Consider the following 11,557-nt stretch of genomic DNA (forward strand, 5'->3'; position numbering starts at 1 on the left):
TCATTTCACTTGTACAATTCCGTCCCAGTTATTTATATGCATAACTGATATGCTATTTACATTTTTTTTCCTCCTGTGCATCAAATAGATTTAGTCCTTTGTAGACTTATCAGTGAGATGTTTAAGTAGTAGTACACAGTTCAGGCTGGAGGGCATCCTCTGTAACAAAAAGAAATACTTAAGGAGATCAGAGCAGGAATGAAGAAAAGCCCCAGGAAAGAATCCCAGCTGAGCAGAACATACACCATGGAAGAGCAAAGACGTAAGTGCTATTGAAATGCTGGAAGGAAAACAAGAGGTAGGAGGGATGAATCAGTAACGAGCTGAAGTCAGAGTATGATACAGCACAGAAGCAAGCCCAGGAGAGCAGCACCAGCACACACATTGGATAGGAAGCAGGTAGCTTGTGCGGATGGAGGTGTGCTCCTATAGACTAGGAGAAGCAGTCAAATAAGGTCAATACATTGACAGCACGGAGGAGCCTCCAGGGAATGGAATTCCATTCCTAAATAGGAAGAGCAAAGCATTAAGGCCAGGATGACTAGAGCAACTGCAGCAGGCTCCAGGAGAGGCTGAGAGGGCAGAACACAGTACTAACAGGCCTCGATGCCTGTGAGCAGAGCATCCCACTGGGCCAGGGTGCAGTTATCAGTGTTTTCAGGCCTATCAGCAACTCCTTGAAATTGGTCAGGAAAACCCATGGGAGAAGCAACTTCTGATTTCCAGATTTTGGTCACAGTACCTCAAGCTGAGTCTTGTGCACCAGAGCCATGCAGCACAGTGACCAGCAGCAGGTACTCAGTCCCAGTACTCTGCAGGCACACAAGCTCTGTTACAAAGGGAAAACTGCAAGAGGATGAAGCCTTTTAAAAGAAAATCAAAAGGGCTAGCTAGAAAGGATAAGAATTGAAGTGGATGCTGTGAAATTTGCTTAAGGTCACCCTTTGAGAGTGAAAGGATCAGGAGAACTGTTGGGCAGCAGTTTGTTTAATCCTACACAGCAATTGCTGTCCCTGAGCCAGCTCTGAGGACTGCCACCCTGCCAATACCACAAGCTTCAAGCACTAATTACAACAGCTTGGCCTGAGTCTGTCCCTCCACCTGCATGAAACAGACACAGCATTTGCTGCCCTTCTGCAAAGGAAACTAGCCCATGCTTTGGGGGGTGGAAGCATCAGTTCTTTATTAGTGTCAGCTACAGGAACAAGTAAAACTACAGAACCCAGTAAATGCACTAAAAAGATGACTCATCTGCACTTGCCATTTCCTGGGCAACTGAACCGGGCTGGGTTCCACGCTACGTTTCACAAGACACTTTCAGAAGAGAAGAGAATTAACTTTGGAATTTTTATACAGGTGCAGGGAGGAAGCAGTAAGGTTTACAATACGCACAAGAAAACAGGGTGGGTGCATTGAAGACAGACCAGTGTCACTACACAGCCATAGTTCCAGAAGCACGGTGAGGTGGCTGCTGTTGTTCTGCCACGGCAACCTTCTCAGGACTCACTCCCAATCCTAGTTACATAAAACAAAGAACACACATATGCAATTTTCAGCCGCTAGAAGAACAATTTGATCCAGACAAGAATTCACAGGTCATCCCTGAACTTGGATTAACTTGGCGTTTCCTTGTGATCACAAGTCAAAAAATTATCATCTTCAAAGGGGGAATTGCTTGCTGATGAGTCTGTCCCACACTCAGCAGCATGCCCGGCTCTCCTGATCTATCCCATGCAGTAGCACCAACATTTTTAAAGCGTATCTGCTGACAAGGTTCTGCAGCACCAGCAGGAAGTCCTAGGAGAGGTTGTGCCAGTCACCCCGGGAGGGCAGAAAAGCAAGGTCCTTCCCTCTTCCTTCCTGGCAGCACAGCTGTTGCCCTCATGAACACAAGGGGAAGGGGGCAAGGAAAGGAGCAGACAGAACTATGTTGTTGTGGTGCAGTTAAGTCTGGAAAATGGAAGATGAACCATGTGATGTAAAGTGGAGTATTACAGCACATACAGCCCCACTTGGTCTGCACAAGAAGCCACAGATCCCAAGCACACACCAGCTCCTGCAGCCACCCCGGCACGTACCTGGGCTCACTGCAGGAACGCCGCCGCGCCACCCTTGTGCGACGTCTCGGTGGCCTGGTGTGCCTGGAGAACAGCCACAGCCTCCTCGATCTGCACAGAGAGCACACGTTGGGGAAGAGAGGAGTTGCTTTGACATGGGAGAGTACTGCACGGGAACGGCAGTGCTCCAGGTCTCAGTACAGCCCCCACACAAGCCCCACTTCTAGAGCATGAGGGGATTAACAAAACCAATAATAATAAATATAAGTCTGCTGCTTCTGCTGGAACGTGGATCAGCCCACAGACCACTGCTGCCTCCTCCCTAAGGAAGGGCTGGGGCATTTCTCCTTTTCTGTTGGAGACACAGGAGGCCAAAGTGAACTTGAGCTTCCCCGTAGGCGAGGCTGCCCAGCAGCGCCCAGCAGAGCCCAGGCTCCTCCAAAAAAGTGCCAGCAGAACAGTGAAAGTGAATCCTGCCTCCAAGCAGCAACAAGGCAATGCAGTTGATTCCTTGTGACTGTTTTAATGGGAACCAGAAGCAAAAAATTCACCGGGATTAAAAACAGAACAAAGTAAATACCATTTCCCTATTTCATTCTGGGAAGCGATGCTCACCCTGCCTTCTCCCCTTCTTGCTTCCTATCCACCTCCAAACCACCCCTAGGGCTTGGCCATGCCTCCAGAGCTGCTCTGAGCCCTTCTTGCTGAAGGCAGGCAGATGTGATCAGCCTGGGGCTCTGTCTGTCACTGTATAGAGGCAGCTACTTTATCTTTCTACAGATATTAAAAGTCCTTGGCCCATCTTCTGGGCTGCAGCCACCTCCCCTCATTTAGTGCTTGCAGCAGCACACACTCTGCCCTTGGGACACGATGTGTTTGGGCACCGAGTGCCCCTACCTTGGCGTGCAGGGAGTCGGGGGACTCGAGGAGGAGCAGCAGCTCCGAGTTGTCGATCTCCAGCAGCATCCCCGTGATCTTGCCAGCCAGCGAGGCGTGCATCGCATGGATCAGCGGGTAGAGGCGCTCACCTGCTCCGAGCACCGGGGAGGACACCAGTGAGCACTACGCAAGACCTCCAGTGATTTTAAACCCCGTGCAAGCCCCCCTGCCCTCCCAGCTCTGTGCTCCCCTTTGCCCTACCCAAACTACTCTGCTCCCAACCCTCCCTTCAGCAGGGAGGGTTTGGGCACGTAGAGGGAAGCTGCCAGGTGAAGCAGGCACCGGCTGCAGGAGCTGGGCAGCACAGGCACCATGGAGCTCTGCCACACCCTTCCTTTTGTTTTTTTAAAGCAGCATAACTGAGCAATCCAATAAGGGTACTCCCCTTGCAGCTAAGTTTTCCCTGGTGCATTTAAGCCTGCCTGCCTGTACACGCAGCCCCGTGGTCAGGCAGTGGGACCTCCTCCAGCAGCAGGGACACCCACCTATCATTTGCTTCTGCTCCTGAGGAGGGGCTGCTGCAAGCATGGATGCAGTCAGTGGCTCCTGCCCCTGGATATGCACAGCAGGTTCTCCCACCTGGATAAAGCAACACAGAGAGCAGCAATCAGGCTGGAAGCAACGCACAAGTTCACCAGCGCGCAGCAACGATGCTGATCCCTGGGTGCAGCGGGGCCTTTCACCCTTCAGAGCTGCTGCTGCAAGCTCTGGCACTGCCTACTTGTACCCCAACGCCAGCTTTTAGGAAAACCAGAGCCAGGCATCGCCTCCTCGCTGCTGCAGGACCCAGACCTGCAGCCCCAGGAAAGGATCCCATTGCCCCAGCTACAACCAAAGCCGTGGGGATCCCACAAGGAGCACGCCCAGGGCGCAGGCAGGTGCTACCTGTGGGGCGCCGTGCGGCACGCTGCCCAGCGGCTGGATGTTCCTCACGGCCGACGAGTACTTGTACTGCGGGGCGCCCCGCGGCAGGGTGGGCGAGGAGGGCACCCGGGCACTGACCGTCTGCGTCCCTATGTTGACTGCAAGAGGGAGGGAACAGAGGGTTAAAAACTCACCCAAATCCACCTAAACCCCCCCACGGGCTCAAACAGCTCCCAGGACAAAGGCAGCGTCCCCAGGATGGGCGCCGCCCTCCCACCCACTGGTCTGGGCAGAGGGCAGGAGCTGGCCGAGGCACCTGCAGCTCATCCCCCTAGAGATCCCCTTGTGAGGCCACAGCTCCACGCAGCCCTGACACGAGCGGGTTTTTCTGGAGTCAGCCTCAGCAGCAGGTGAGAACCTGTGAGCACTGAGCCACGGCTGTAGCATTATCTTTAAAGAACGTATGCAAGGAGCAGCACCTAGCATGATCAGTCTGGTGTCACAGACCCTTTACCCAAAGACCACAACGTTCCCCAGAATTTACTGGGGACACTGCTCCAGCCCCATCACCACCCAAACTCCCCCACGAGCAGCCACGCTACCCCTGCACAGCCAGCACAGGGGGCCTGAGCCAGGTCCCCCTGCACTCACCCACTCTCTGGGCCGTGGTGGACACGCGAGGCACTTGGGTGGACGCCTGTCTCATGGTGCTGATGTTGGACAGCAGGCGCCGGGGCTGCACGGCAGCTCTCAGGATGGGGGTGGCTGAAGGATACGCTGCAGGAGAGATGGAGCACAGTTAGCGAGGTGCTGGGTAGAAATAAACTTGGAAGAGATGCTGGGAAGGGGCCGTGGCTGGGAAAAGCCTCCATGGGCAACCTGAACCACAGTGCCTGTCACCAGTGAGCCCCGCACCAAGGTACTGCCTGCTTTCCCAAGCACTGGCTTCCCGTGGCTGCACATTTTATATTTTGTGGTGTTTTTAGAGAGCCCTCGGTTCCCAGGGTGGCCCAGCTGGCCCCAAGCACCCGTGGGGACAGACAGACACACTCACGGGGAGGCCGGGAGGGCTGCGCACTCCAGCGAGTGGCAGGGCGGACGGGGACAACTGGGCTGGGGCTGTAGAAAGTAGCTCTGGTTTGTGGCTATGGAGGGAGAACACATTATATTGAAGGTGATCCAGGTGAGCCACATCAGATCAGCCCAGAGCAGCATCTCAGCTGCCACCACATACAGGTGAGCCAAAACCACGCTCTGTGGTGTGCCAAAGCATTTTTAAAGATCTTGAAGATCTGCTTCCAGTCCTGACAACTGCATTTCCTCCAGCACATCCACTTATCTCCTCCCCACAGGCTTTTGCATGCCTCTAACCCTTCTCCCTCCCCTCATTTCATTACTGGGCTCTTTCTCCACACTTGAACCTTCACACCAAACTTCTCCTTGGTGATCCACCAAATACCCAGCCCGTTGCTGGAGCACCTCAAGCCAACCTTTCCACAAGCCCTGCTGCTGACTCAGCAGCTGGGCACTGCCAGCAGCCAGCACACAGGCAGCTCTGCACAAAACAGAGACGTGCTCCTGGACCTGCCCACCCACCTCCCTCAGCACATGGCAAATCCGGGTCCCCAAGCAAGGCTGCCACTGCAGGAGGGGAGCAGGGACTCACCTGAGGGATGGGGGGTAGGAAGTACCCCGGAGGGGGCTGGAAGGAGCCAAGGAGAGGGCCAGGCAGGGCCCTCATGGTGGCTAATCGCTGCATGTACTGGTTGGTGAGGATTGCTTTCCGCTCCTCTTTCCTTTGGGCGAGGGCGACGTAGAGAGGCTTAGTGCTGACGATCCGCCCGTTCATTTCAGTCACGGCCTTGGTAGCCTCTTCTGGGGAGGAAAAACATACAAAGCCAAACCCTTTGCTGTGGCCACCCTCTGTCATCACCTAAAAGTGGATTAGAACAACACAGCTGAGTCCACACATCGGCACGGCCACCCGCAAAGCACAGCAAAAGTCAGGGACCCCCCAGCACCCACACCCAGGGTGGGACGGGTCAGCACGGGGTGCTCCCAGGGCTACTCACAAGGGAAGGTTACCCCAGGGGAGGGGAGGACACAATGGGGTGAAACCCAAAGGTTTGCTAAACGCCAAGGTCAGTCTGGGCCAGCCCAAGACCTGCAACCTTCCATGGGGTCTGTGCCAAGCCCTGCAGGACCCAGAGATGCTTTGGCATCTGCTGCTTGCTCATGGGCAAGTGAGGGTTGCACGTTGTCACGTTAGTGCAGAACCACGTGAGCAACCGTGCGGTATCGAGAAGGATCCTCTTTTCAAGGGCCACATCCTGCACTTAGCAGGGCTGGGAGAACTCAGCAAGGCTACAAAGCACTTGCTGAATCAGTAAGTGTTGGACACAAGTGACACATCCTTCACGCTTGGCTTGAGATACAAGCCATCAGCAGGGAGCTGTAACTCAACAGGACAACTGTCCTGACCCCTTCCCAAGGGCTGAAGGTGTCAGCCAGCCCAGCCCTGGTCCCTCACCTTCGCACTGGTGATGGTGCCGTAAGGAGAGAACTCCTTCCTCAGCCGCTCATCATCTATCCCATCATCCAGGTTCTTCACGTACAGGTTGACCCCCTGCAAACGGGCAGAAAAGCAGCTTGGTCTCCTCCAGAAGGTACAGCGGGCTCCCAAGATTTACATCAGCTTTTAAAGCTGACGTTTTGTCAGTGGCTTAGCCAGGAGGTGGGACAACCCAGAAATACTCCGGTGAGATCAGTGACTTGGAGAGGAGCCAGGGCTGTGCGTGTGCTGTGCCCACAGGGGAGATGCCCCAAGCAAAGCAGGGCTCGGGTCACTGCTATGAAGTTGCTCCAAGAGCTCAGGAAACCTCTTAATTCCCAGACTAATATTTTATTTCTGGAAAAAAGCAGGCCTGTTTGTTCACCTGCCAACACTACCCTGGGTTTAGCTCTCTCCTCTTTGCTGATACTGCTTCCCTGGACATTAAGAACGGTGACTGGAGCCCCATATGGGTACTTGCATCCAAAAGGGCACATCCACGGTGTGGGTCCCTCAGCACGCAGCGTCCCGCTGCCCCTTACCTGGTACCTGCTCACTCGCTCCTGCTTGATCTGCTCAAATTTCCGTTTCAGCTCGCTCTGCCGCTCCAGCCGCTTCTGTGCCCGGCCCACGTACACCACCCGCCCGTTGATCTCCTTCCCGTTCATGTCGGCCACGGCCTGCCAGCAGGGAGCACGGCTCTGAGCACCGCAGCCCCCAGCCCCACCGTGAGCAGAGAGCTCCCCAGGTGAGCACAGGGCAGGGGCTTTGCCCTCACAGGGCCCCCAGCACGGGCTGGCCCTCACGGGTGCTGCCCGTCCAGGCACCCACGCTGGCAGCCAGGCCAGCAGGTTCCCACCCCAGGACAGGGAGGTCCCAGCAGGTGACCGGCTGGGACAGCCGACCAGGCTGCCCACTGCCCCAGCGATTTGTTGCTTGCCTTCTGGGCTTCTTCGTGCTTCTCGAAGTTCACAAACCCAAAGCCCTTCGAGCGGCCAGAGCTGTCCATCATGACCTTGACGCTCAGAGTCTTTCCTGCAAGAGGGAAGGAGAGACTGTGCTGAAACAGGGCACCCACCCAGGGCACAGGAGCAAGCAAAGCCACCAGGAGACACCAGCACAGTGACACCAGTCAAGTGGCAGGAGGAGCTGTGGGATCCCTGCTGCCACACAGGGCAGCCAGCACAACCTCTCCTACCAGGATGCTGCTCACATTGCCACTGGCTTTTTGGGTTCTGCAGCCAGTTCTCATCTCCCTTCATATATGAACGCACACATTGGGTTCATACGAAGGGCATTCAGATTAGCTGAGCACAGTCACTGGAGTCCATGAGCCAGCACAGCACCAAACCCTGGTGCAAGAGGCATCCTCCAGGAACAGGCTGACCTGGGAAAGCCATTCATGCTTTAAATTCAGCCTTAACATCTCTTATTTTTGTGGCTCCTATAACCAGTATGCTGTTTTCAGGACAGTTTAAAAAACAAAAACCAAAACCTGAAAACCCACAAAACTTATTTGGAAGGAAGTGGCTCCAAAAAACAGAGAACACCTAATAGCATCCTCTGTCATTACAGGAAAGTGCACGTGACATCCTGACAACATAAGTCACTGCAGTCCTGTGGCCGCACAGTGTTTAAGCAAAGCAGACCACGAGAAGGGCTCTGGATTCCAGCCAAGCATTCTCCCCACCTTCTTTGGGGTTGCCCCAACTCCACTTTACCAGGCATCAGGATATTTGGCTTCAACAACCACACTCACCGAACTTGGAGAATATTTCCCGCAGCCTGTCATCATCCATGTCATCCCCAAAGTTCTTGATGTAGACGTTGGTGAACTCCGTTGCCCTAGACCCAAACTCTGCATCGCGCTCTTTGCGGGATTTGAAGTGGCCAACAAACCTGCAGGAAGCAAGCAGAGGCCTGTTGCGAGAGGCCCATGAATTCCCCATGCCCTCTGCAGAGGGAAAACAGAGGCATCTGTCTTGGTAAGGGCCAGGAGAGACCCTTGTGCTTCAGGCACCACCTGGGTCACCAGTAAACCACCAAGTGTTTCACAGCAGCACCTCCAGACCCCACTGAAGCAGGGTGAGCACTAATACAGGCTGCACCCCCATCCTGGGCACAGCCAGGGGTATCACCCCCAAAAAAATCCCAGAGGATGCCACGACATTTCAGCTCTTTCTGAGGTTATCACTGAGCCCTTCAGGAAGCTGCTTGCCTCCACAAGAAAGGCACGTACAGAAGCAGCCCACAAGATCTGAGGTGATGCAATGTCAGCAGAGGGCTGGAGAACAACTCAACCTCCTCCTGCCCCAGATTATCCGACTCTGATAGCAGCGATCGAGGACCAGTCCTGCTTTGTGGGCATTCATTACACTGCCTCAGCAGTAAAACACAGCCCTAGGGCAGGCTCCTTCCCCACCACCAGGAAGGGCTCAAAACCACGATCATGCTTCCATCAGCGCAGACCACAAACGACTCAGAGCTCCGGAAAGCAGAGCTGTGCCGCTCAGCCGGGAAGGGAAGAGAGGAGACACCGAGGGCAGGAGGCAGCAGCCTGAGCAGGGCACGTGTTTGCTCACAAGCACGCATCGAGCTGAGGGAGGAGTGCCACGGCAGGCCTAGGGACGCCCCTCCTCCTGCACTTACACCTTGCGGTCGTTGAGCAGCATCCCGTTCATGGTCTTGATGGCCCGAGTTGCTGCCTCCTGAGTCTCAAAGTGAACGAAGCCATAACCACGGGATCCGTTTTCATCACAGACCACCTACAACAGCAGGGCAAGGAGAAATAAATACATTTTAAAAAGTAAGAACCACAGATGGTAGTTTGCTCCCTACTTGCACACGAGTAAGTCTCACCCGCCCGCATTCCCCAGGGGTGTTGCCCTCCCTCCCTGACACCCCACTCCCGCAGCAGCAGCACGGTGTTCAGGTTGCAGGTCAGGGACCACAAGGAAAAGAGAGGGGTGGGTGCAGGGAGGAAAGGCGTCCTGTCCCCAGGGGAAACACAGGGCCTTGTGGCTTCCATCCAAGCAAAGGGTGGGAATTTAAAGCAAATTTAGGAAGAAAAGCAGGGAAGTGAGTTTCAGCTGACCAAGAACCTGGGGAAGCTCTGCAGCAAGCCCCCTTCGCAGCACAGCTGCAGACTCATACCTTGCAGGACAGGATGTTCCCAAAGGCCGAGAACGTGTCATACAGGGCTTTGTTATCAATGGAGTCATCCAGATTCTTGATAAATACATTTCCAACCCCTGATTTCCTGAGCCCGGGGTCTCGCTGGGACCACATGATTCGGATGGGTCGGCCTTTGATCACCTCAAAGTTCATGGTGTCCAGGGCTCGCTCAGCTGGCAAAGAGGTGAGCACAAAGGGAGAGAACAATCACAGAGATGGACCTCCTTCCCCGTCCTACAGCACAGGACAGAGACAGACGCAGGAATCGGGGACACTGCTGGGCACCTCGTTAAGCCAAACGAGGCAGGAGGCCTCAGCACATTCCAGAAGCACCTGGCAGCAAAGCATTAATCTCGCTGCAAGCTCGAGTTTGGCAGACGCCCAAGTCATTTACTGGGTAATGACTCTGGTCTCCAGGGCAACTAACCCAACACCTCCCCATCGCTGCTGCCTCCCTCCAAAATAAGTCTCCTTGCAGGTAACTCTCTCATTCAGTGCTGTATTGCTGTGGTCAGCGGGGTGAAAAGGCCCTGCCTGACAGCATGGATATTGAGAAGGGGACCTTGCTTCTCCTTGGCACGAGCCAGCAGGGCAGAAGGGGTTACAGTGCCCTTCCCCATGAGCTCAGAGCAAAGAGACTCTTGCAATTCCCTTCTTCTCCCCTTGTACAAACCCAAAGCCCTGCTGCTGCATCAGCTCCCAGTCCCTGAGATGAGGAATCACCCAGCCCCAGGAGAAGAGAGCACAGCCCGGGGTTACCAGCAACCAGCACCCATCCTCAGCAGGACACCAGCAGCCCCAACAGCTGACACATCCCACAGACACCTGCTGGCCCCGCTGCTCCTCCTGCACCGCCCCAAAGGCGCAAGGCCCCCCTCGGGACCACCCTACGCGGGGCTCACCGTCCGCCGGCTGCTGGAAGTTTATGTAGGCATAGCCCAGCGAGCGGCGCGTGGCCACGTCCCGGCAGACTCGGATGGACATGATGGGCCCGGCGGGCGAGAACTTCTCGTAGAGCATGGCTTCGGTCACATCTGGGTGCAGGTCCCCCACGTAGAGAGAGGCTAACGGGTAGCCGGGGCCGCTGGCGTTCATGGCGTCCAACTGCAAAGATCAGCTGCGAAGGGAGAGAGGTTTGAGGCACACAGCGGGGGGCTGGGGCTGGGCAGCCCTTCCCTGGGGGGAGCAGCCCCGGAGCAGCACACGGCGGGGCGCGGAGCTGTGAGGAGGCAGCAGCCAGCGCTGGGACCCCCCAGAGAGCAGAAGGTCCGAAAGGAAACAGCTCCGGAGCCCAAAACCCCCCGGGAGCACCGGGACGCCCCGCGGCCGCTGAGGGGAGAGGCAGCGGGGGGCAGCCCAGGGCTGAGGGGGGGAGCTCGGGGCCGCGAAGGGAGCCGGGGAGAGGCGCGGGGAGGCGATGCCCGATGCCCGCGGGCACGGAGGGGCCGTGCGGGGCCGCATGGGGCCGGGTCCCCCCCCCGTCCCCTCACTCACACCGAGCAGCTCCGGCAGCTCCGCTGGCAGCGCCGCTCCCGCTGCGGCTGCCGCCGGCCCCCGCCTCTTCCCCCCGCGGCACCGGGGGCGGGCCGGGGCCGGGGCCCTCCCCGGAGCCTTCCCCGCCCTCCGCCGGCTCCGCCCGGCCCGGCCCGGCTCGGTTCGGCCCTGAAGGGGCAGCCCCAAACTCATCCCGCAGCCGAAGAGGGGGAGAAGCCCAGGCACCACGGCCCGGGGCTGTTCGTGAGGCGAAGGCCGTCACCACGCGAGCTGGAAGGAGGCAGGGGTGAAGCGATGAGCCCAGCGCCTGCCCCACGCACCCCAACATCCCATCCCATCCACCCCACCCCACCCCACCCCATCCCATCCCATCCCATCCATCCCATCCCATCCCACCCCACCCCATCCCATCCATCCCATCCCATCCCATCCCATCCATCCCATCCCATCCCATCCCATCCCATCCCATCCACGCTTC

General features: G+C 56.6%; 1 protein-coding gene across 2 annotated transcripts; it reads right to left on the reverse strand.

Moving 5' to 3' along the window:
- Window positions 1-1,157: 1,157 nt before the first annotated feature.
- PABPC1L (poly(A) binding protein cytoplasmic 1 like) lies at window positions 1,158-11,173 on the reverse strand. Of its 2 annotated transcripts, XM_084537790.1 has the most exons (16): window positions 11,080-11,173; window positions 10,488-10,702; window positions 9,565-9,758; window positions 9,061-9,176; window positions 8,171-8,310; window positions 7,352-7,446; window positions 6,954-7,091; window positions 6,391-6,486; window positions 5,527-5,793; window positions 4,915-5,005; window positions 4,512-4,637; window positions 3,882-4,018; window positions 3,482-3,575; window positions 2,955-3,085; window positions 2,079-2,168; window positions 1,158-1,515 (listed from the first exon to the last, which is right to left on the reverse strand). In XM_084537790.1, exons 2-15 carry the CDS (start codon window positions 10,678-10,680, stop codon window positions 2,085-2,087), a joined length of 1,902 nt encoding a protein of 633 aa, XP_084393916.1. In that variant the 5' UTR covers window positions 10,681-10,702; window positions 11,080-11,173; the 3' UTR covers window positions 1,158-1,515; window positions 2,079-2,084. The 2 variants fall into 2 exon arrangements, 1 of the variants encoding a protein (XP_084393916.1); XR_014698503.1 differs by lacking the exon at window positions 4,915-5,005.
- Between the last annotated feature and the right edge of the window lie 384 nt (window positions 11,174-11,557).

Source organism: Aythya ferina, assembly GCF_964211825.1.
Source record: "Aythya ferina genome assembly, chromosome: 16".
Lineage (NCBI taxonomy): Eukaryota > Metazoa > Chordata > Aves > Anseriformes > Anatidae > Aythya > Aythya ferina.

Coding starts and splice junctions, on each gene's coding strand:
- PABPC1L (XM_084537790.1), bottom strand. CDS start 10,680: ATGAACGCCAGCGGCCCCGGCTACCCGTTAGCCTCTCTCTACGTGGGG. Junction 8,311..9,060: donor CTGCTCAACGACCGCAAGGT/GTAAGTGCAGGA, acceptor TGCTTCCTGCAG/GTTTGTTGGCCACTTCAAAT. Junction 2,169..2,954: donor CCGACTCCCTGCACGCCAAG/GTAGGGGCACTC, acceptor CTCTCTGTGCAG/ATCGAGGAGGCTGTGGCTGT.